The sequence below is a fragment of the Anoplopoma fimbria genome, chromosome 1 (assembly GCF_027596085.1).
Source record: "Anoplopoma fimbria isolate UVic2021 breed Golden Eagle Sablefish chromosome 1, Afim_UVic_2022, whole genome shotgun sequence".
Lineage (NCBI taxonomy): Eukaryota > Metazoa > Chordata > Actinopteri > Perciformes > Anoplopomatidae > Anoplopoma > Anoplopoma fimbria.
This window is the reverse complement of record NC_072449.1, coordinates 27,086,273-27,111,388: the sequence shown is the minus strand read 5'-3', so window position 1 is coordinate 27,111,388 and position 25,116 is coordinate 27,086,273. Positions and strand designations below refer to the sequence as shown.

The 25,116-nt window shown below is 42.4% G+C and overlaps 1 protein-coding gene across 1 annotated transcript in view; it reads left to right on the top strand.

The window, feature by feature from the left end:
* The window catches only part of cdon (cell adhesion associated, oncogene regulated), a 31,850-nt gene extending 18,356 nt beyond the window's left edge, over positions 1-13,494 (top strand). The window contains exons 8-19 of the mRNA XM_054601783.1: positions 1,284-1,558; positions 2,013-2,187; positions 3,648-3,764; positions 4,369-4,572; positions 5,322-5,503; positions 5,974-6,079; positions 7,745-7,867; positions 8,132-8,323; positions 9,384-9,679; positions 9,834-9,913; positions 10,881-11,143; positions 12,531-13,494. Of these exons, the coding sequence (XP_054457758.1) occupies positions 1,284-1,558; positions 2,013-2,187; positions 3,648-3,764; positions 4,369-4,572; positions 5,322-5,503; positions 5,974-6,079; positions 7,745-7,867; positions 8,132-8,323; positions 9,384-9,679; positions 9,834-9,913; positions 10,881-11,143; positions 12,531-12,685 (2,168 nt within the window). The 3' untranslated portion in view covers positions 12,686-13,494. The remainder of the gene's footprint in view (positions 1-1,283; positions 1,559-2,012; positions 2,188-3,647; positions 3,765-4,368; positions 4,573-5,321; positions 5,504-5,973; positions 6,080-7,744; positions 7,868-8,131; positions 8,324-9,383; positions 9,680-9,833; positions 9,914-10,880; positions 11,144-12,530) is intronic.
* The last annotated feature ends 11,622 nt before the right edge of the window (positions 13,495-25,116 follow it).

Sequence of the window (25,116 nt, the reverse complement as noted above, 5' to 3'; positions counted from 1 at the left end):
AGCTGTGGAGAGGGCAGAGGGAGGGAAAGAGCAGGAAAGTGTGTTGGACTGGCTGTAGTGCCAGGGTCTGATTCTCTCCGGTATTTTAATGGTTGGCGTGTGGAATGTGTGGCAGCTGGCCGCAGTCCCAGGATCAGGTCTACTGTTACCAACTCCAGGCCTGTTTGTTTTACAAAGTGAACCGGCACTGCGGCACACAAAACAACCCCATGCGCTCCTGTGGCAAGCATCGCTGCTGTAACATCCTTACTCACTTGTCTCACTAGGCTTTAATATTCAATAATGGTGCTCTTTGACCTCAGAGGTGTGACTCAGAGTGGAGCGGCCCCTGTTCTTGTTGGCTGTGGTCAGTGTGCTCAAATGTCTGAAAGATTCCACCCATGCTCTGCCAAACCGGTGTCAGCCATAATAAGGCTCCCAGCTTGCATGATTTGCCCAGGTGGACCGCTCTGGCTCGGGCTAAGATTTAATGAAAAAAACAAACAAAGCATGATTATGTAGTGCTGCAGAGATCCAGGTTTTTCTTGTTATTTTATGTAGATTAAAAGGCTTGTTCCAAACATAAAACTTTCCAGCACTGGTTGTCCTCTGTGGACATGTAGGGCCACCTGGGTTAGTCACTGACTGAGAAACTTTGTTGCCATAGCTTCAGCTTTCATTACATGGTGAAGTACATGATGAAAACAATATTTTGTGGCGCAATATATTGCATTTTAGAGCTGAAAAATGTATAAGAAATGAGTATAAGGTTTGTTGCCAAATTTTCTCGTACAAGGAATCTGCCTTGTTTTGGTGCATAGAAATAAACCTAGTAACTGACGATAAAAGATAAAAATACTGCAACAGTCAAGAAAATGCTAAAATTATATAATAAATCATATATTTTCAAAATGAATAGCTGTACAGTTTTATGCAGGAACATGCATAAAACGTTCACAGTATAATGTATATAAAATATGTGCAATAACGTACAGGGATGATAGTGCAAAAGATGTGAGTTAATGTAAACCATTGTGACAGATGTTGAGATTGGACATTTTTGATTGCAACAAAATCAGTTTGTAAGGGCTTTCCAAAGTCTCAGCTGTTGAAATTCTTTATCTGTATAATAAGTGTGATTTCCACCACATCAACCTGGTGAAACCTGAACACAGTTGTTGTTGTTTTTTGCACATTCATGGATGAATAAACAACGGATTTTGTCACACTTTGTTTTTATTCCAGCTTTGTTCAAAGTTTAGTGTATCTGACTTTTAATAATCCTTGATTTCTCTCCCTGACAGATTCACTGCTTGTCTCCACTGCTGGTGTGCTGCTGGAGGCTTCACCGTCGCTCCATCCCATGCAGAGCGACGAGGGCCACGAGCGCTTCCTGACCGAGGAAGAAGGCGACACAGTCAACCTGCCAGCTGACAGGAGGGGCGACCGTCCTACTCCGGAGGCGCCGATCATCATCAGCCCGCCTCAGACTCACAAACCCGATTTGTACGACCTGGAGTGGAGGGCGGGGCGGGATGGAGGCAGTCAAATCAACGCCTATTTTGTGAAATACCGTAAAGTGAGTGGAACAATCTACGCTGCCATGTTTCACTTCTTTCTTGCTATTGTCTTAAAAACAGATTTAGCTTTTATCACAAACATTCCAACTTTTCCTGAAGTGTTTAACCTAAACCAACTGAGAATGGGCGAATGTAATAAGTTTATTAAAAAAAGAGGGTAAGGCCAGGACCTAAACTGACAAAAAGGTTGGTTATTTTCTGTTTAAATCCTGCATTGGCTTTAGTAAAAGGCTCCCTCTTGACTATAAAACTGCAACGATAAGAGTTAAGTTTGTTGGCAGCAGGCTTCAGTTGGAGTTGGAAATTGTGACAGAATTCTCCCGGGTTCTTTTGAAGAGGTTCCCTGTCGTTACTCAGGTTTGGAAAGATATTGTGGAGGATCCTAAACCTACAGATGATTTTGTTTTTCCCTCTATGAACTTTAGTCATGTATTTTTTCTGTGTGTGCGTCAGGTCGATGAAATGGGAACAGTGGTGGGGAACTGGCATACAGTCCGTGTCCCTGGCAGTGAGAAGACCCTGCGGCTGTCAGAGCTAGAGTCCTCCAGTCTCTACGAGGTGCTGATGGTCGCTCGAAGTTCAGCAGGCGAGGGCCAGCCAGCCATGCTCACCTTCCGCACCGGCAAGGGTCAGTCCAACCACGGGCTCTCAACAACAAAATAAACACTCCAACACTGTTAATAGCAATGTAACTTCAATGCCAGTGTGTGTTAGGCTGTTACGTGTTTCTAGTGGTATTCTTGGGAATAACTGACCACTGGAAGACCCCACGTGGTTTCCTTTACTGGAAACCACGTTTCCAGTAAAGCTACGATAGAAAGAGGAAAAATTTCAGCTGCCTAAAACATCAACAGTAAATGTCAGGTTTTGGTGTCATCTCTTCTGAGTTAAAGAGCATCTGGTTGTGTCTGAACTCCACATTCTGTACGGATATTAAACAGACATTCAGGATGAAATTTAGTGGAGAAGCAGAATCATGCATCTCATTCTCGAACAATAATAAAAAATTAAGCACATTACCTTTTTTTGAGTTAGGCATATAAGAGAATATAGTGTATTTAAGTATTTTCATCAAAGCTAACTTTTGGTTATGGTTTACAGTTTCTGTGGACATAGGAATGTCAATAACTGAAGTAGAAGCAGAGGAGAAACAGGTTATGTGAATAAACCAAAACATAAAATGATGACACTTTATTACTAAATGATGGATGCTGTACTGTATACAACCATATACTGTATCCAAGGGTGAATTATTCCTTAAAATGACTACTGCCACCACTTTGTCCAATTATAATTATTATCATCATAACTATTATGAATGACTTCAAGAAAGTTTTTTTTTTTTTTTTTTTTTTTTTTTTAAAGAAATAGAAACAAGAACAACCACAAATGTTCCAAGAACTAACAATAATGCTATACCACAGCAGGGTTGACACAATGTCATAAATATGTAAACTACTGCCAGAAACCACAGATATGATTATATCCAAAGGGTGGTTCCTTTACAAAATGGTCCTGGACCAAAAAAATACCAACCAGTCCAAAACCAGACTCTCATGTCCAGAGCCAGAACTCACCGGAACAAGGCCACAACCCTAAGAAACATCGGACTTACCCTCAATAAGGTCATTTATTTTGGTCTAAACTGCATTCATTCATTTAACTGTATTTTCAGTGGTGCAATACTGAATCTAAATAGATGATTTGCCTATAAACAGTCAAACAAAAACAAAGTCAACCTTTAAAAGCCACCAAATCAAAACGTCAAATACCCAGAAGAAGTAACAAGGATATAATCTTGGTATCTTCAGTGATCACTACGGCCGTGTTTACAAATGTATAAACTACAAACTTTTAAATCTTTTTACTTCTGTTCCTGAAATGTGTTAAGCATCACACACTCATCCGAGCAACAGCACAGCTAAGGGTAACTGCAGCGTTGTCGAGTGGAAACCTGAAACCCACCCTGATAAAACCCCAAACTCTCCGGAAACCAGGAGGAAAGTTTAGATCTGTTTAGAACTGATAGTCCTGAAGACTTGTTGGGCCTTGTTTTTTTCTTACCCACTTTTCTTCCTCCTCTCTCAGAGAAGAGCACCACGACCAACAAGAATCCGTCCAAGCCTCCTGTCATCGTGATCCCCCCTAAAGCTCCAGAGGACAAAACCGGCAACACACACTTTGGTGTCGTCATACACGACAGAGGTAGGTCTGCAAAGTCCTCTCTGTCGCTGCAGCTGCTGGACTGTGGGCAGACGATGATCGCGAGGTGTTTTCTGAGAAAGTTATCGTCTTTCTGACGTGTACGTTGTTGTGGAGTTCACGTGTTGCATAGATCTCACAGGCTGATGTTTGGATGTGGTCTGCTTGGTTTCTTTGTGCCTTGGAGTACAAACAGTGACATTATAGATGACACCCTGTAATGACTCTTTGGATGAAAGGTGCTGTAAGCAGAAAGCTGTGAGGTTGCACACGGCTTTTGGGTCAGATGTGTGTTCATGCATGTTTACTGGCATTACAAACAGGCCTACTTTGCTGAAACTCGCATTGGTCTTTTCACTAACCCTCATTTTTCTCTCTCTCTCTCTTACTCTTTCCTGCCCTCTCTAACTTTGTGGCTAAGAGCCCAGGCAGTAAGTACACATTCCTCCACGTCATGCCTCTTTTTTTTCTTTCTCTGTGAACTTGTTCCATCCTTACATGAGCTGGGATGCAGTCATGACGCTTGCCAGTTCTCTCTGTGTTTTTAATTGGATTCGCAGAAGTTTGCACGACTCAAATGGTTATTCCTTATTTGTTTCTCTCCCAGTACCCGAGGCCCCCGACCGCCCCACCATCTCCATGGCGACTGAAAGTTCGGTGTATGTCACCTGGATCCCGAGAGCCAATGGCGGGTCTCCAATCACAGCTTTCCGTGTGGAGTACAGACGGGGCCGCAGTGCAGAGTGGGTTGTGGCTGCAGATAACATCTCACCTCTCAAGCTGTCTGTGGAAGTTCGCAATCTGGAGCCTGGTGAGCTTTCACATGGTTCCAAAAGTTTCTCTACAGTCCAGTGAAGCATGACATGATTCCTCTGCCCAGATAAGGGTTGCTTGATCTAAAATCATCATGTGATTCTATATGCAGGCCTCAACACTAACTTTAAAACGTGGTTGCCAAGCTGGCAAGCTTTTATTTGCCCAAAGAATATATATTTTGAGTCACTTATATTTAAGTAATTAAGATTCTATTCAGTAATACCTCAGCTAAATAATGAAAATGTGACATGGTAACATGTCATTTGTACATTGCACAAGCTTTGCAGTATACATTTCAGTACAGCTCAAAGATGGCGGGGTACGGCACCTCTCAAGACTTTCCCACAAATTTCCTATTTGTTTTTCGTTCAGGTTCATCTGGTTCCTTGTCAGTAGAAATGATTGCTATTAAGCATGCAATCATTGTTTTTGACACAACAAAAATATATTACTTTATCACAATATTTGCAACATTTACAGAACATATCAAATAAAGCTATAATGGAATAAAATAGACAGGGTGTTTAAAAAAATAGATTTAAAACTAGTACATTTCTGCCAAGAGCAAAGATTCAGCGCCTCGGAACTTAAGTTAAGTGATTAGACTGAAATTAATAAACATGGACAGCAGAATTGGATATCACCATGGCTGGATATAATTTCTTGAGATGCTACAGGATGACAAGTCATAGCTCAGCACCACTGTACTGTGACAATGCCCCTGTCATTGTTTTTCTCTCTCAGGTTCCTCCTACAAGTTTCGAGTTGTAGCCATGAACATGTATGGCGAGAGTCCTCACAGCATTCCCTCGAAGCCGTACCAGGTGCCACAAGCCAGCCCGCCTATCGCAGACCGTCCTGTGGTCGGACCTCACATCTCATCTACAGACGCCATCAGTGATACACAGATCATGCTGCGCTGGACTGTGAGTACAAAACATTTTGATATAAAGGAGTGAGAAACACGAGCAGTCACATTTGATATAAACTTGTTTTGAAGAGATGGAAAAAGGCAAACTTTGACTGACCTTGTAGTGAGTTTCGGATGCGATAAAGTGGTTGTTGGTGAAGAGCGGCTGTGCTGATTAGAGATCTGCTCAAACAGAGATTAAGAGGCCCTGTCCATTTACATTTCGAATCCACTCTCTTAAAAGCTGTTTCTCCTCCTCGCCACAGTTTGGGCTGCAGATAGTTCCCCACATTTACTTAACCTCAGACAGTCTCGTTATTTTCAGATATTTAGGAAGAAAGCGCAATCAAAATCTTGCTTGCAGTCATGTACATCTGCTGATAACAAGCCCCACCATTAGTTGCTGGAAAATTTCCTCTCTTTGTATAATAATTGCCCACCAGATTGCTGTAGTCTAACGTAATCTTTTTTTCCATCCCCATCCAGTATAGCCCCTCGAGTAACAACAACACTCCAATCCAAGGCTTCTACATTTACTACCGGCCCACAGACAGCGACAATGACAGCGACTACAAAAGAGATGTGGTCGAAGGTGAGTGGAAATGCACTTTTTAATGTTTGCATGTGTGTTTGAGTGTGTAGATTTGAGTGTGTAGCTGGTGTAGATTGTTTGTCGACAGCCCCGTCCTGTCCCGGATGTTGAGCTCTTGCTCTGCAGATAAACTAGGAGTTGGGAGAGTAATGGATACTCACTGTCAAGAGCGGGGTGTAGTGAAGAGGGGCATTTCTGCTGTTTGATTTATAGAGAGTGCTGTCCCTGGGCACCAGGGCTTTCTGAAATCTGTTTTTAATAAATGGTGGCCAGAGCTGAAATATGAGCCCGTCCATAGGAGAGGGGCTCAGGTTGCTGGGTGGAATGCTAACAGTGGAGCCTGGTACAGGAAGGGAAGGAGGGACGTCCTTTCACTCCGCCCAACTCTCCTCTCATCTGAACCTAAAGTCGAGTTTTTATTACTGTTTACCACTGGAATTCAGTGTATTTTAATGTGTAGTTATGACCGGCTTCCAAATATTATCTAATTATTTAGATTTGTACATCTAATGGCATCTACAAACTTTTCAACCAGCCACAGTTACAAAGCCACTTTGTAAGATTTAACATTTTTGATTATAGACTTTATTGACCTCAAGGGAAAATTAATTTCCACAGCACTTTACATATCAGACAGCAATACATACAACAGTATAATAGTAATAGCACACAATGACAGACAGAAGCTACTCAGGTTTTTTCAGGGTTGTCTCTTTTTTTCATGTCCAAATGTGTTTTTACCTGCAAATCACCAATTCAGTGCTTATTTTTTCAGAAGTTGTATCATCTTTGGATATGATACTCTCAGTATCAACACAATTCTTATTTGGATACTTTGAGAAAAAACATAAAAAATCCACATAACTCCCTTTTTATTCATGAACTTTGACTAAACAAGTAAAGCTGATAATCTGTCAAACCACTCAATGCCAACTTTTATCCGACCCGTACACAGCAGTTTGATTCACTTTCCTCCCAGATAATCTTTGTGTGTCCTGTTGAAATCTGTGACAGAGCACAAACTGGTGTTTATTTGTGTATTAAACTTCAGTATTGTGACTGATTTACAGCACAGAGTGGATTTAGCTTCAGCAGCAGCTTTCTTCTTTTATTATTCCCACTTGTGACAGTTAAAATCTACCTTGGGGCGGACCAAGCCGACGTACAGTGATTTATTATACTTCATATAACCAAACACAGCAAGAACAGCACCTTATTTCTGCCTCATTTCTTTGAAATGTAGAATTTCCATGTTGGAGATTGGCGTCTCATCTGTGATTCCAAAGTACGTAGTAGTGTTATTGTGTGTGGTAGTGCAGCAGTGGTGTGTGTGTGCGAGTGTGTGTGTGTGTGTGTGTGTGTGTGTGTGTGTGGAGTGGGAATACTGGAGGCCAGCCAGGACAAACATGACGCTGCCATATATGGAGCTCATCTAGAGTAAAGCAACTGTCTGAGCCCTCATGGGACTGACTGGGGGCAAAGACAGAGAGGGGGGTGGATGACAGAGCGAGCATGAAAGAACATGACTGAGGTGTGAGACATGAAGAGAAGGAAGAGAAGGAGGGAAATACTGATAGTGAGTTTACACAGGATTTGTAGAGGAAGTGATTTCTCACCTTTGTCCCCATGATTATTTTTCCATCTCCCTGTCTTCCGCCTTCTCAGGTGTAAAACCCTGGCACATGATTGGACATCTCCAGCCTGAGACCTCCTATGATATCAAGATGCAGTGCTTTAATGATGGGGGAGAGAGCGAATACAGCAACGTCATGATCTGTGAGACCAAAGGTAAGTAAATACAAGCTGTACTGCACAAGAAAGCACTTGTGCGTCAACCAAACCTCCACTTAATCAGAAGTCCAGGCATGTTTCTGCGAAGGCTGTAACTTTAATGACGGCTACAATGGGCATAATTACACAACATAAATGTACTGAGTTTTTTACGAGAGCAACAACAATGGTTTGCATTCTATAGTTCGGTACTCTTATATAGCTCGGTTGCTGTCGGGTGAAAAGCTGTTCCTCACGTCCCCTCCTCCCTCTCTGCTGCAGCACGTCAGTCCCCGGGGTCGCCCAGCCAGCACCCCATCACCCCCCCTTACCCCCAACCGCAGGAGCCTACCAGTCCACCTGGAGGACTCCTGTACCTGATTGTGGGTTGCATTTTGGGAGTGATGGTGCTTATCCTGCTGGCTTTCATTGCCATGTGTCTGTGGAGGAATCGTCAGCAGAACAACATGCACAGTGAGTGTACAGACAAACTAAACGAAAGGCTTGCAAAAAAAAGTATAGTCGCAGCTGACAGTGTAAGATTTTGGATAATGTGTTTCAAAACCATCCATCATATAGTGTGTGTTTTGTTCATTCCAAGATTTACTGTAGCTAAAAGGAGTTTTCTGCAACAGCGCACATACAAAGAGTTAACTCCACTTTAAGTGTCTCATATTTAAAGATTGTTGGCCCCAGGACAGCATGTGCAGCATATTCCAAGTGTTCATAGAACATATATGGATCCCACATCGCTTGCAAAAGTGTTTGCCATTGTTGGATGGACTCTTTACCAGACCGTTTGGGTCTGTAAATAGTTTGGGGTTTATAGCTTATAGATTTTGGAAAAAAGCCCAGATTGAATCACAGGTGCTCACTTTCGGTCTGGGAATGCAATGGAGTTCACCATATGGACTTGGTATCTCAAAATAATGTAAGTCTTACTTAGTTATTATTTTGAAGGTACTAAGTTTTTCATTGTAATGACATACAGGATCTTTTTTATTTTTTTTTACTGGCTGAAGCGGGCTTCCATATGTCCCATTGTACAAAATAAGACGAGCTTCTCAAAGGGCAGTGTTAATGTTGTTGTAACTCAAGATGCTTTAGAAGAACACAGACAAAATTCGCAAAATTATAAAATAAATCTAATCCTAAAATATCTAATCAAGAGAATTCTGACAAACTGTCAGTGCCAAATTTCAGTAATAGTAGGAAAGAAGCCTGCACGCTGACAAATAGCTAAAATTGGCTTCTCAGATGCAAAAAAGATTTTCCTGTACATTCATTTCCTTTTCAAAAGGTTAAAAAGTGCCGGCACAAAAACAAGAAAGTAAGCAACTCTTTCATAGGGCCATTATCAACTAAATTTGCCATGTAATTCAGTTTTTCTGTGAGTAACAATTGATGATTTGTATATAATTATATATTTATCTAGTTGTGATGAATTATCACTGTCAAACTGGTCTCTGCCTCTGCTACTCTAACCGCTCTGCCTCTCCATCACCTCCTCTCTCTCTCCGTCCCTCTGCTGTAGAGTACGACCCGCCCGGCTACATGTACCAGCCAGCAGAGATGAATGGCCATGTCCTCGAGTACACCACTCTGCCTGGCACCAGCCGCATCAATGGGGGCGTCCACGGTGGCTACGGGCACAGTGGTCCCATGTTACCCCAAGGGTGCCATCACATCCACCACAAACTCCCCAACGGCTTGGCGTTGCTCAACGGCTCCGGCAGCCTGTTCTCAGCTGGCCACCCACACGGCCACGATGGCACCCTGCCCCACAGCACCCGCGACTGCGAGCACTCGCACCCCCACCACCACCATAACGTGAGTGCTGCACCACAGAGTACTCCAATCCTAGAGACTGGATGCCTTATTCATATCCATGATATTCAAGATTTACATGACAAGGTCTTTTACAGCAACAGCTGCAGCTGCAGTTTGGTTTAGGCTAAATGTGGTTTTTGTGCTCTCTTGTCAGGGTGGAGGCATGTACACAGCTCTTCCCCAAACAGAGTCGTCTGATTGTATGAGCTGTCAGAACCTCTGCAACAACAACAGGTAAGATAATCTAATTTAGCATTGTGTGATATGTTTTGCTTTGTGTGGATATATGGGCCAATGTATTTCTTGTTTTTTTAAATGTTTTATTGGTGTTTATTAATTCAAAAATAAATTAATAATTTCCCAAAATCTGGAATGTGATCCATGGAAAATTTGCAAGACAGCCCGAGGACGTTCTTCCTTTATTTACTTACTTGAAGGGTGCATTGTCCACAGCTCAATTGTCATTATTTGTATCAAAACTTTCTGAGCTGTGTTTGTCACAAGAGCACCGTGTAAAAAAAAAAAAAAAAAATATTTCATAAGATGCCGCTGAGTAAAAGAGTGCTAACACACACACACACACACACACACACACACACACACACACACACACACACACACACACACACATTCACACATTCACACACATTTCCCCTCCTGCTAGTCCTGTTTATGTACTTAAGGGACCCCAGCATCACAGTTTACCCTGTGTGCACCCAGCCAGCAGACCTAATGAGCCCTGTGTTTATTTACCTCGGGCTGCTGGGAAAAGAGGGGGTGTGGTCACAATCCAATCATGTGCCGATAGAGGGAAGCTGAGCTCAGTTCACCACGGTGAAGCTGGCTGCGTTCAAAACTCTGGGTTTGCTAACTTTACCGGAGAGCAAAACCACATTGAGTCCCAGTTATATAGAGGCAATGTGACTGGACCCTTTTAATCTCCCGTTGGACTGTTGAAAACACTTTTTTTGTAGCTGTGCAAGAGTGCTCGCATTGTGTTAGGGTTGTCATGGTTTTGTACACTGTTTAGGGTATCACAGCAAGGGTTTTCTGTGTCTGACGGCAGTGTGAGGAAGAAGCAGAGCAGTATGGGAAGCAGAAGAAGCTGAGCGTTCTCAGTGGGTGAGCACTCAGCAATGCACGGGCACCGTTATAAACACATGTCCCACTTTTCTTTCCATCTCTCTCTGTCTCTGAGCAGATGTTACAACAAGACCAACGGCACTTTCTCCAGCGGCACTCTGCCTGTAATGCATCGCGTGGCGCCATGCCAGCAAGACGGTCTGGAGATGGTGCCTCTGGGCCAGGTTTCGTCGCAGTGCCACGGCCCCGACAGCCACATGCACTCTGGTGACCAGGAAGCGGACACAGGGTGCCAGCCAGACGAGCACAGGGAGTCCTCGCCCTCACAGCATTCCTGCTGTCTGGTTGGGAACAATGAAAACTGTCCAGCAGACAACACTGGTGAGACACATTTTTATACCCAATGCCCACAAAATCTTTCCAAGTATTTGGTCTTTTTTCCTCCTCCGCCACATTTGTCTTTTTCTTCGTCTTCTCTGTTTCTGGTGTGTTCTCACTACAGATACAGATTCAGAGAACTGCAACTTCTCACTTCCTGTTTATTTCTATAATTTCAGGTACTTTTTGGATAATCTTTGAATAAAAAAAAGAATTAATTATATCATTAGGCTATAGAATAAAACATATAGAAAACTAGACCAACTTCACACAGAAATAACCTTTTTTCTTATTGTAAGTGGTAATACTAATCGGTATAATAAAGGAATATGATCACAGAAGACAAAAAGTTGTATCAATTCTTCACACCTTTTAGTGTTTGGATAGTAGCAGTGTCTCTAAATGGTGGCCTGTGGCCACTGGAGTATTTCATGATAAACATAACGCAAAATAAGAAAATGATGATCAGATTGACTAATGGCTTTTACAGTAGCCTGTAGGAATTTACTATGTATCAAACCCATAGCTTATTGTAACTTAAAGCTTAGACAGTTAAAGGACTTGTCTAATATCTCTAGTACGTTTATTTGGTGTCTTGCAGAATCAGGTGAGAGATTGAAACCATTCTCATATCATTCTTGTAAATCTTATGCTACAGCCAGCAGTGGATAGCTTTGCATTAAGACTGGAAAAGTATTTTCTGAAGTCCTGAAGTCTTGTCTTGTTGACTCCTGGAAGTCCCTTATCCTTGCCTTGGAAATATCTGAAACATACACCTGAAAACTTTTTGTCATTTTTAACTTATCTATATTTAACCAAAATTATATGTCGATTTGTGATATTAAAATCTTTAAACAGTGCCAGGCTAGCTGTTTACCCCTGCTTCATCTCTACCATACTGTTGCTTTAAGACACATTGGGCATCTGATATCAGTGGGTAAACAGGTCATACTTTAACCCCAAGTTTAGCAGTTTGATTCCCAACTCCTACTGTCCACATATCAAAGTGTCTCTGGCTGCTCTGCAGCAGCCCACTGCACCTAAATGCTTAGGATGGGTTTAAATGCAGATGACAAATGTCATGTAAGACGATTCTAATAAAGTTCTAAAGTTCTAAAACGTTTTTCTTTTTCTTTGATTACGTTACAGCATAAAAAAACTAATTCAGTGACCACTTAGACCTCAATGGTACAAAATTGCACTGACAGTTGTTCTTCTTAATGCTTTACTCATCATTTTTTATGCCATTACCAATCCTTATATTGCATTCAGACAAACTATGCAGCATCACCACAAATTACACTGTGGGCCTCTCCAGAATCTGTTCTCGTCTTTTTTAATATGAAGTATAAACCAAAGACTCCCTCTTCCTTTCTCTTTCTATGTGCAGCTGAGGAGGAGCTGGAGTGCATGGACATGGAGGGGCCTGTGGTGTGCTGGGAGAGTCTTGGCCTGCCAGACTTGGACTGTGACGAAAAGCCTGGGTGGATCTCCAGCAACAGCCTGGCAGGCGAGCTGATCCAACCCAGCCCACAGGAGGTCTGAACACAGCCCACACACAAACACACTCTGCTGCAGCGTGGAGGAGACTGGACGAGAGACAGTGGTGGGAATGTCACAGAGGAAGAGGTCCAGTGATGGGCTAGTCAGAGACACTGCATGTTACGGTGACAAGGACACTAAGGTTCTATGGACTGAGCTGAGATGAGCAAAGTGTGAAAAGACTACAAGAGACTGAGAGCAAAGCCAGATGGAAGGGAAACGCAAAGAGCAAAGGAAAAGTTGCTCAAAGACAGAAACGATATCCCATGGGGGGGAAGACTCTCATAAAAGATCAAAAACTCTTAAGACGACTTATTTATTTTTGTAGTAGTGAAATATTATTTCATATGAATGTATCTGTTTTAAAGTAAAAGAAGTTTGTCTTTTATATTATTTATGCCTTTTGGATGAGAAAAACTTTTTATTTTTTGTTGTTTTGTCCCTATGTGTTCCACTCAAGTGTGGAGATTAGCAAATGTCCGTGTAAAGTTTTGTAATAATATAAAGAGAAGATATGGAAGAGTAAACGACAAACTGTTTTCAATGTCTTTCCCTCCCCTCCTTCATGTGCGGCGCCCAATGAATGATTGCCGTAGTGAAATTCCCGGCCTCGGTCCAAACCCATCGATATTTCTGGCAGGCCTTTGATGTGGCTCTGTGATGGGCTGTTCCACTGCAGTGACCCCTGAATGGGGTGAACACTCCCTTCACTGTTCAGATTAAGGGCTGCTGCTCTTTGCTTCAGTGAATTCCTGATAGCTCATCACTTTACGCAAAATGCACTGTTGCTTCGAGAGCACTGTTGACCTACTGGCCCCAATCTGTTAGAGAAGTTGAGAAGTTGCATTAAAACAGAATTCCTAAGTGTGAGCAGCCCTCTCATGCAAATCTTAGTTTGTTGAAATTGTTCTGCTGTCAGTAACAGAATCCTTTACATCCTTTCTAATTTTGAGGTGATACAGGTGAAGTTTATCTGACCAGGTGAAGATCAGGTCTACAAATTTCCTCAGGAGAAAAATTAAATGTAGAGTTAAACACAAACTGTGTCAAATATACCAGCAAATGTCCAATCTAAAGCAAACTTAATCCTCTCTCATCAATGTGGCATTCTTTGTATTAAAGGGCAATTTAACCCAAATCATAAAAAACCCTGACTTTCATTGCACCAACAAAGAAATTGTCCCAATTAGTAAGCATTTATGTTGGTGGAATATTAAGATTAAAAAGGACTTGTTTAGGAGAAGACACAAGGCTTTTCCAGAGTTTTTCAAGCAATACAAACAAAATGTCTCTAAGTTGTACCACATTGCAGACAGATATCTCACAAACTCAAAATTCTAAAACACGAAAACAAAGCCTATCTGCAGGGTCTAAGTGAGTAAATATATTGTGATTTGGGTGCACTGGCCTTTTTAAGTAATGACAAATTGTGAAGGTCGGCCATCTGTCCCAGTTTAATGATGTTACATTCCATTATTTCTGGGAACTGAAGGTTGAATTGCCAGTTGGAGCTGCTAAAATGCAAAGTTGTCTGGCGTAGCTTTAATATCTGTCTGTAAAGAACAAAATGGGCAGTGGTATATTAGGAACAGGCAGAGGCTGAGTTGAGTATTTCTGTCCTCAAAATGTGCTGTGTGATGCTCTTGGTGTGTGAAAATACTGCAGATATCTCATTCATAAAACAAGTTGTAATATAATCTACTCAGGTTTCAGCCTGCATTAGCCAAACCCATTTTTCTGAAGGCTTAAACCCTCCATTGGTTTTAAAATAATCTCCATGGTGTGCTGGCTGATTGGAGTTGATAGGATTGCAGCGGGCAGATGACAGGGCTGGCCCTGCTTTACTGAGGATGACTGCGGTGCAGGCTTTCCATGCCTGGTGCCTGTCTGCCTGTGTTTGTGCCAGAGTCGGCTGCCAGTCCTCAGGCCCTGGCTCGCCTGCCATCTCTCCTCCCCCTGATGGTATACGGGATATTCCTGGCACCCGGATTTACCCGCCTGCTGCTGAGGCGTGGCATAGCCTCTTCCGCCTGTTATTTATAGCCTCGATGGAGGCTGGCGGCATTCGTTCACTCGACTTGACTTAAACTTTATTCTTCACAGGAATAGCCTGCCTGAGTTTCTCAGCCTTGAAACCATAAAGTGTTTCACATGTGAACTGATTTAATTTAGTTTTTTAAGTGTGGATCCAAAACTAAAAGTGATTTACAACCCAGAATGATGGGAAGAACTGGCCATTCTCTGCACGTTTCCATTCTTCTTTTATTTTACTTCCAAGCAGCAGCTCAATCAAGAGTCCTTTCTGATTCTCTTGCTGCCATTAGGGAGAAAAAAGGAACAAAACAATGGGAAGGAAATGAAGCTGGAAAGGAAAGAGAAATGGTCCAGGGAGGGAGAGGGGATGCTGACAGATGCAGGCTGGGCTGATGAGGAGAAGATAAGGGCAGGGTTGTCTCTAAAACGAGCTGCTCCTCCATCTCCCACGTCTATCAGTCGGCACTCTGCCTCAGCCCTGCCTTGCACCCTCTACCCACGCAGCTACACCCCTTCATTAAGAAGCCCATGGGAACAAGAAAGCTCATTGTCTGCCCTGGAATTTTCTGCCCCTTGCTGCAGAGCCGACCTGTTAACGCCAGTCCCTCTCCCCTCCGCCCACCATTCTTCCTCTCTCTCCCCTCTCCAGCACGCCCTGAATGAATGCAATTCTTATGAATCGGGCAGTGTGTTGTTAAGTCGCTTGATTCAGCCTTGGGCGGTTTTATCCTTGAGATGTCACAAACCTCAAGTGAAGCATGTTGTGGTTGGATGAACTCCAACGGCATACCAGCGGATCTCTGCAAGTGATGAGCTCATTATGCAGCATAAGAGTAATGATCTATATGTTTCCGCCAGGATATCCGCTATTTATTTGTTATCAGGCTCAAGTCTTGATACATGAAGATGCCACACTCATGGTGTAACTGCAACATTTGTAGGCTGCACCTGTCTGATATAATCAGGGAAACACTGTCTCATCTTTATCCCAGCTGCATCCATTTGTCTGCGCTTATTTTCTCTCTGTCAACAGACTTCTCAATGTGTGATCATACTGTTTTGGATCAATAATGAGGCTATTGTTGACAAGCAGGTTGGACCTGTTGACATGAGCCAACCTTCAGTATGAAATTAATGGTATTTCGCGTGTCAGAAAAGAATAATCAGCCGTGAAGTCATTTTTATTCAACAAGCACTCTAGACTATCTGTTCACAGATCTAAGTAATGATGTGTTTCGTTTATACGGATGAATTATTTAAGAGAACATTTGTCTAATGTGTAAGGATTTCTGTCTGACGGTTCAAAGGAGCTAAGATGTTCCCCAGAAATTATTCAGGAATGACAGTTTGCAGCCTCGAGCGGTGTGCTTTAAAATGTGGAGATGTGTCAGTCTGCTCTGGATGTGCCACAGCCTCTCACTCTGTTCAAAGTGACATCACACAGTAGTGAAATAACGAGTAGGGTCTAATGCACTTAAGGAAAGAAAAACAACACGGCGGGGTGATAATTCGAATTAAGCAGAAACAGTAATGACCAATATATTTCAAGAAAAACAAACAAAAAATAGTCTTGTTTAATGAACCTGCTATCCAGATGGTTTTAATAAGCAGCAGAATTCAAGACTGGTTACGTATTTGAAATGGAAACCACAACCTCAGGTCTACATGGTGTCACGCTTTGTAAGTTAATATGGCTACTAAGACTGCAGAAGACAATAGCTTTCATTGATCAAAGTGTTTCAGTATGTATTACACTCCAGTCAGGTGCTACACAGTCTGTTCATCCAAATGATAAAAAACATATTTTCTCACTTAAGTCTTATAGTATTTACCCTGGTAGTTTTTGGTTTATTTGCCCAGGTTTTGAGTTTCTGAGTTTTCTGCCTTCATGCTAATACAATGGAGGTGAGTAAAATTTGATTTCTGATGCTTACATAATTGAAAAATGACCTTCAGAAAATGCACACCGCAAGGTCTGTGGTTATCCAGAGCAACCAGAACTTTGTTTCAAAAGACACATTGAGGCGTTACTCCCAAGTATTTAGTGTTGGACTCCCAAGAAAATAGTCGGAAAGCACAAGTGAGATTAAAAAGGGAAGAACCTTGTATAGGTCAAGGTACAAAAAAGGGTTCTATTTCTGCTAACCAATCACCAGAGATGAATGTATCTACCTAGGAGCTGTGTTGCCATGACAACAAACATGTCGGTGTCGTAAGAGTGAAGCAGAGTGATTTAAAAAAATAACATATATCAAATTCAAAACTGCTATTCTGCAGCCAAAACTCACAAGAGAGGACATTGAGTGTATCAGAGATGTCGGGGTAATTCTCCCATATATGTAGAATTTGTGTTGATTTTAATATTACTTGTAAAAGTTGAAGTGGCAGTCAGAGCTTCACGTTACAGATACAAATGAGGAGACGGACCGTGATATGCCAACAAAGACGCCACGAAAAATGAAGACGTACCAGAGTCACCAGCGGGCATGTTGTAGCAGTACGACAGAGGTATATAATTAATGTTTCCAGATATTAAAGCATAGTGTTGTTCAGTACAATTTAAAACAGCATCAATAGCAACATTTATGTCGTCTGTAGCGGTCTCCATTGTTGTTTTTATCACTCCTTGGTTCCGGTGCACTGCTGACACCCCTTGAATAGTTTTATAACAGCTTGACAACAGTGTCAGTCCCGCCCATGGCACTGATTGGCCAATCGTTACTCCCTCAGCTGAACTTATTTGTAAGATACTTTTTAATTGAGAAACCGCTATTTCATGAAACGATGCGAGACTAAGCAGTTCACTGGTACTCGTGGAGTGGGCAGATTTAAAGGTCTGATCCCATGCAACTACTTCAAATAGCTAGTAAACTAATTTTTAAGTGTAAATTGCAATTAACATTTCCACTGGTGAAATTCCATTCACATCCATTGTAATGTTGTGGGGGACAGACAGAAATCTGAGATCCTGGGCCAATAAGACATGGCTGCACGATTAGATGCCACTAGTCAACTTTAAGAATATGTTTTGGGGAATTTTGATGAACCCTGCATTTTAAAGCGGATGAATAAAAGCTTAAAAGTAGACATTAATGCATCACACTGATATGAACAGAGAGTTATTATCAGGCATCCTCCACATCCAGCCGGGTGAAGTAGAAAGTTATCCTGGCCCCGTCGTCTGTATCATACAAAGCCTGACAGGTGTACATCCCCTCTGCATCTCTCTGAAGCTCCTCTATGACTAAAGCCGAGGTGTTAACGGGCACCTGCATGTGACCTAAGCTGCTGGACTGGGACTGGAGCTTTGGGCCTTGTCCGTAGTTGTAAGCCACTGCTACATTATTATCAGTTCCTGGTTTGGTGAAGCCCCAGATGAAGATAGTGGGCATGGTGGAACCACAGTCCAAGGTGACCGAGCCTCCCACTGTCGCTGTCGCGTTGGAACGAATGTATTCCACCTCTTCTGGGTCGAGTATCTCCAGACCTGTAACACAAGACAGCCGGAGTCAGTTACTATCACTGTAAGGAGAGAAGAGCTCTTGTGTTGTTTTCTACGCAACGACAAAAACAGCCCCAACAAGCTCAGAATTGGCAGATGTTTTTTGGTAAGCGTCTTAAGAAAACTTTTACAAGACCTCACAGTTTGTTGGAAATGGACTGCGTCAGCTCCTGAGGATGAGCAACACATAATTAAATGCACTCGCATTTCATCTGCCTCTGGCCTATGTGATGGATCAAATGTGTTTCCATCCCTCTGGCTGTGCTCAGCAATTTGACATAATAATGGCAGCAGTTTGTGATAGAGAGGAACTCGCCTCAACTTGTCTCCAACTCAACATGTTCGTTGTTAAGGAGAGCTAAAGTACAATGATCTTTTACCTTGTAGAGGAAGAACCAGACAGCAGAGGACCAAGCAGAAATAAGGGATCATCCTCAGACTCCCTGTGGTGCCACAAAGCTTCAACTGGAAACGTGAAGTCAGGAGGCTATTCAAAGCCTATCACAGAGGTGCACGCGTGTCTCCTCTCCAGTCCAAACTGATCTACACGCTAGAAGTGACTGAGCAAAGCTGAAGGACTGGGACAGGGAGGATTCTTTCATACTACACTGGACTCACTTTAAATTATTCATCGGTGCGTCAACCTCCCCAGTGTTGCTCCATTTTGCCTGTCTCTCCAGCTCTTCCACTCCTGACTGGGCTAATGGCCAGACTGAAAGGTGTAGGGTGTCAGGATGATGGCGTCTCTTTATATATTATTGAATAAACCAGTTTCAGATAGCCTGTTTAGAAATTCCATCGCTTCCAACATGACATGAAAAACCAGGGCCCGAGAACGGCGGAAAATCGGCGAGGAGGCTCCCTAGAAAACACATACCAGTTATTATTTATCCTACGAGAGTCATGCAGCCGGAACAAAATCAAAACTGATTCACATTCTGGATACTGGAGTGGGTTATTGTTAGCCCAGCATTGTGCCTTCTCCAAGCCTAAACACGTGTGGATGTCGGAAGCAGTGCACATTCAGACATGCATGGGTTTTTGCATTATTCATGTATGTATATTAAGTTCCTTAAATGCTTGTTGAAGAAGGACACTCGTGCAAGTATCTTGCAAAGAGACTGTGTTTAGACTAGATTAAGGAGGAGACAAACAGTGAGCATCATTAGTGGTGCCAGCCAGCAGCCAGCAGCCAGCTTTATTAATGTTCCTCAGATCCTCGGGCTGATGTTTGGGCATGCAAACTGCAACAGAAAAGGCTGAAGCTGAGCAGTGCTGCCCTGCATGCAGCCCATAAACCTGCTCTTACTGGAGGCAGCCCCAGACTGAGGAGAAGGCTCTAATTAGTTAGGACTTCAGCTCTTTTTGGGGGGGCAGGACTATATTTAGAAGGTTTTTGGAAGATAGACAGATGTAATAAAAATGCAACATAAAACAACATGGTTTCTGAGGGCAGAGAGAACTGGAAGATGAAGTTCAAAGGTGTGCAGTGGAAACATTAACAAGCAAGCAAACACATTGCACAATGTTGGTCCTGATAAAATTACAGAGATATATATATATATGTGAGTGGAAAATATTGCCCTGATGATTATCAACCAGAATGTTGCAAATGAGCAGCAACAATAGCGAAAGACATAGAAGAGGGGTAATCAGATGTGGATTATACCAGTGTGGTCGTCCAAAAAGTGTGCAGCTTGTTTTCCTGCAGAAAATACAAAAAAGAAAGAGAAGTTCATGGGGAGTTAATACATTTGGGAGAGTTTAAACTTGGTGTTTTCTTTTGGAAAGAACTGTCAACTTGTTGGAAAGCAGTTTTAAGTTATTTTCACCCCACTGGCCGGTACCCCAGGGTATATAATAGGCATGGCTCGCAATACATGTTATTGACTGTGAAGGGCAGCATTATGTATCCCAGCCTTCCAGAAACCCATTAGAGACGCTTAAGCTTTATTGTATAAGACCTGAACTAGGCCTTACAAAAACAATACAATTATCCTTAATACAATACATTCATTTTGTGCACCGTAAAAATTTGAGCCTGTGTGCAGTGCAGCTAGGCCGCTGACACAACTATGAGCATATCATGTCTTGCAGCTGCCACACCAGGCTGTAATGTCCAAGCTTTGACAGAGTGTGATTTGCCATTAATGGGACCAATAAGTCCTGTTCTGTTGGACAAAGAACTGACCAAATTCTTTACTGGTGAAGCAAATCCTTTCTAAGTGCTGCAGTCCTGCACACAAGGGCCTGCCACATCTGCTGGCTGCATGCCTGATTTGCTGCCTGGCTGCTTGCAACTTAAAAAAACCCCAAAAAACAATTGGGAAGGAAGATCAGGCGACTGGAAAATGTGAGTCACAAAATGTTTTGGATGATGGCCGGTGTTGGTTTGGCCTTAGTGGTGCGGGGTTAGCAACAAGGGTTGCATCTTATCTTGCCCCTGTAAAAGCTCTCAGGTGCAGCGCCCCGTTGAGTGGATCCGGCCAGGCCAAGCTCGAGCAATTTTTTTTTTGTTCTTGGCAGCAGATGAGAGAGCAGAATCAGACCCAGATATAGCTGGGCCTATACAGGGATCTTGGTAACACATCACTGCCACCCCAACATGTGCCACCCGCCCCGACTGTGAGGGCTTGGCAACACTGCGCTTTATGTGAGAGCAAAGCTGGCAAAACAGGTGGGTTGCGTGAGCGTGCCCTGTGATTAGATCAGTCATTACCCCTGGCATTGTTGAAAGCAAAGCTAACCTCTCATTTCAGAGGACCACCTGTATTGGAATGTGTTGCTAAAGCTTAACAGCAGATGATTCAATCTGTGGATGAGAAAAATAGTCTTGGCTCATTTTGAGGATGTGTGTTTCCACTTATCAGCTAATGAGATAGAGATTCGCAGTGCTGTACAGCCACTGTGTTTATTTTTGTAACTCACGTCTTATCAGAGTTGTCCAGCGTCCAACAACGTTGACTTCCTTGTATTTGTAAGTGTTGCCGTCCACTGTGCCCCGCCGTCCTCACACATCTCATGCTGGCTCCAGCTGTGAGGTTTCCCTCCTCCTTCTCATCCTCCCACTCTCTGCTTTTTCTTCAGTTGACAGTTGTGTCAGGGACCACACATAGTGGAGGTGGAGCGAGACTGTTGTACTATTCTGGCAGACAGGGTAACATATATTAGCCAGCCTACCGTATATTTCTGCTCTATCATCATTTATCTACCAGGCAGGCAGAACGGAGGTGAGCAAGGCTGTGCAGGGGCCTGTGCTCGTAAAACACAGAGGCCCACCCTAATGACCCCCATTTCCCTCTTGGCTCACTCATCTCAGAACCTCAGACCTCGCCACGCTGGCCTTCTCTGCAGAAGGCTCCCTGTTGGGCCTCTACCTGAATCACAGAACAGAACACAGCTATAGCTGACTGGCCTTGGGACAAGGGCAGCAGGAAGGGGCCTCTCTCCTGGACTGAGCCCCAGGAGAACACAGGCACAGAAAAGCTACGGATAACCTCAGTCCTGCAGCCATGCACACATATCAAGTGTGGGACTAGAATCCAGTTTTCTCACAACAAGTGACAAAATAGGTCAGTAAGGTGAGAGAATTCTACTTAGTTAGTTGTACCAGATTACAATCAAGTGATTTGCATTAAAAAAAATGATCAAAGCTCAATAATAATGATCAAATGCTTTGTAATAATTTGAATGGATGAGCTCAACTGGCTTTCAAAGGCCTGCAAATAAATGTGCTCCTACAGGCAAACTAGGGTCCTTTTAACGATCACTTTCACAGCAAACGGTTTACAGCAGATCCTTGAGTTTAATATTTTGTGTTGACATCTTGTTTTTTTCTCAAAACAAGAAGAAAAATCTATCATCGGGGATAGATTATTGAACTTGTTCCCAATTAAAATCAACTTGTGTAAACGATTTACTTGTATCAAGTGTTGTTCTCTTGAGACTAGTGGAAAGAACCGCTTATTCTGCCTTGTTTCAAGATGTTTACACTCAGAGAGCTCTGTAACACGAGAACCCACATTGGATCGAACAGGACTTGTCTCACTCTGCTGACAGAAGTTTTGTTTTGGTTTCAGAGGGATTCAATGTCAATACACAGTGTACTGCTAAACAGGGTCTGGCTGGGATCATTTTTTACAATGTGCTGGTCTGAGTGGCACTTGCGACATGCCAGGTTGGGTATGTAAACCACTGGACCACAGAGGGCCGGGCACTCGTCCCTCTTGTGTAGCAGAAAGCAGGTCCATGTCAGGGAACATGTGTGAAGTCCTGGACGATTTATAATAATAATAATAATAATACTTTCATTTTATATAGCGCTTTTCTAGATACCCAAAGACGCTTTACATAGGGTACATAGATTTGACCTGGAGAGAGCCAGATGGGGAATGGGGTTTAAGCACCATAGAGGCCTTCTGCAAACAACATGTGGAAAGGCTTTGGCGGCTAATGTAGCGTGGAGTATTTATGTACTGATCACAGACTTGACCACTGTCCATCAGGATCTGGGGAGCAGATATGCCACATGCAGCCACAACTCTGCAACCATTCTCACAAGACCACCTCGTCTGGACCAGCCTACCCTGTAACCTCCTCAAAAACCGCCCCCCCCCTTCTCTGGTCTTTCTCCCCACGGGACGCTCATACTGCTCCTGGTTCAGCTGTTTAGTGTACAGTAGCTCGTACCCACAATCCTCTCTGAGCAGGTGGTCTGTCTTAGGCCTCTTTGTTTCCAGAGGCTCCCATGGCAGCTGAGGGCAGAGAAGAAGGAGATTTTGGCTACACTTTCTCTGGTTAATTCATTTAGTCAGAATGTCATCATATCCGATCGGGAGCGTGAGGTCGACACAGTGGTTTTCTCAATGAATATTTAATTTGGCCTATATGGCCATACAGAAGGCAGTGACTGCAGCAAGTTCTGCTGCTCAATGTTACTACAATGAAATGTGTATTTTGGCAAAAGGGACTACAATTTAATATAAACACATTCTTCTTGATCTTTACGACCTTTGAGCATGTTCTGTGACTATCGTGATTTATAGATTTTGTGGGTTGTGAGTTCAGTGAGCAAGTTCCAAAAACTCTTAATTACGTCTCAGAAACCAAATGCCTGTGCATGTTAACAAGATGCTGAGGAATCAGATGATTGTGTGATCTTTTTTTCTTTTTTTTCTGTCACTTATGTAAAATAAGCCTTGACAGGGAATTGTCTTGACCATACCAGTGTTGTTGCATTATATAAAGGAATAGTTCAACATTTTCTTTTTTTAACATTTAAACTTATTCGCTATCTTGCCGAGGGATATATGAGAAGATCGATACCGCTCTAATATCTGTACGCTAAATATGTGACTACAGCCAGCTGCTGGTTAGCTTAACATAAGTAACGGAAATAGGGGGAAACCGCTAGCCTGATTGTCCCAAGGTAAAACAAAAACACTTCTAAAGCTCAATAATTTAAACCTTATGTTTACGTTTAGGCTGCATTTACTAACCTCATGGAGTCTGTATGTGACTGTTAATCTTGTTGGTTATATGTTGATCATTTCCCCACTGTAATTTTAAAGGCTATATGTAACTGCTTACCATTTTTCTTTTGTTTTCCCAAACTTTAGTTTCTCCAGCCAATCATTTCCATACTATTTCCAATCATTTCCAACCAATGACTCCACTGACACTACAGAGACTTGGATGTTGCTTAAAACCTAATGCAATGCTTTTGTATTGAGCAATTTTTTATGACATTTAACTCACTATATTCTTTAGCATCTGCTAAATGAATGCAATGTAATTATCCATTACAGTGAACATCGTATTTTGTATTTTTTGCTGAAGTGAAGATAATGATGTGCAGATGTTTTCAGACAGTGACAACAACAATGTTTACTGTGATGAATTAAATCAAAGTTTAAAGCCTTTCCATATAAATTTGAACAATGTTCAAAAATTAATGATACTAATGGGAATACCTGGAAGTTGCTGAAAAAATATAGTATGTTCTAAAAAATGACTTGTCATGTGATGTGTGGTAAATGGGCTAAAACATGCAGAAACACACGTGTTTGTATAACTTTGGGAAGATGCTAACTTCATTTTCTCTTCAGTGTCAGATGACATTTTCAAAGTCGCTGTGGCTCTTGTTTCCTTGTTCAAACTAATTCTACTACAGCATTTAGGAAACACTTTGTATTATTATCCAATTTATCTCCAGATGTGTAATGAACGACAGTAAATCTGATTCCCTCAACAGAAGCCAACACTGTGGCATGTCGACAATTTAAATGTTGAGACGTTTCCCTAAAAAATGCTTTAAACATGACAGTGAAATTACTATTTTGTTTCCACTGGTGTAATGGAGTTGTCAAACATGGTTTAACTCCTTCGTCTTCTGGAGAAAAAAATTTTTTACGTGTGTAATTTACAAGCACACCACTAATTTGTGCGAGCGGGGGTGTGAACGTGCAGCATGCTGGCTGGCACATCGCTCGCTGATTCGAGACTGGCAGAAATCTGATAGTCCTTACACTATAGAGTTTCTCAGCCTTTGTCAGGATCTCATGTGTGCTCGCTTAATCCCCTGATAGTATTAGGTTGTGAGATGTTTATTTTAATATTCTATATAGAAAAAAGAAGGTTCAAAATGCAATGGAATATCATTAACATCACTAAGGGCTTCTTTCATTTTCTTAAATGGAATAAGCAGGCTATAACACTCAAATTCATGGAACAACTTAACATTAATTATGGGTTTGTGTGAATTTGTGGACCCACAAAATGTCTTCAGGCCAAAAAGTGATGAAGCCTGTGAGCAATATATCCATAATCTATAGTGACTTAATGGAACCAACTATGATCTCAGCTCATTTCATAACTCCCAATGTGTTCTTGCTCAGCT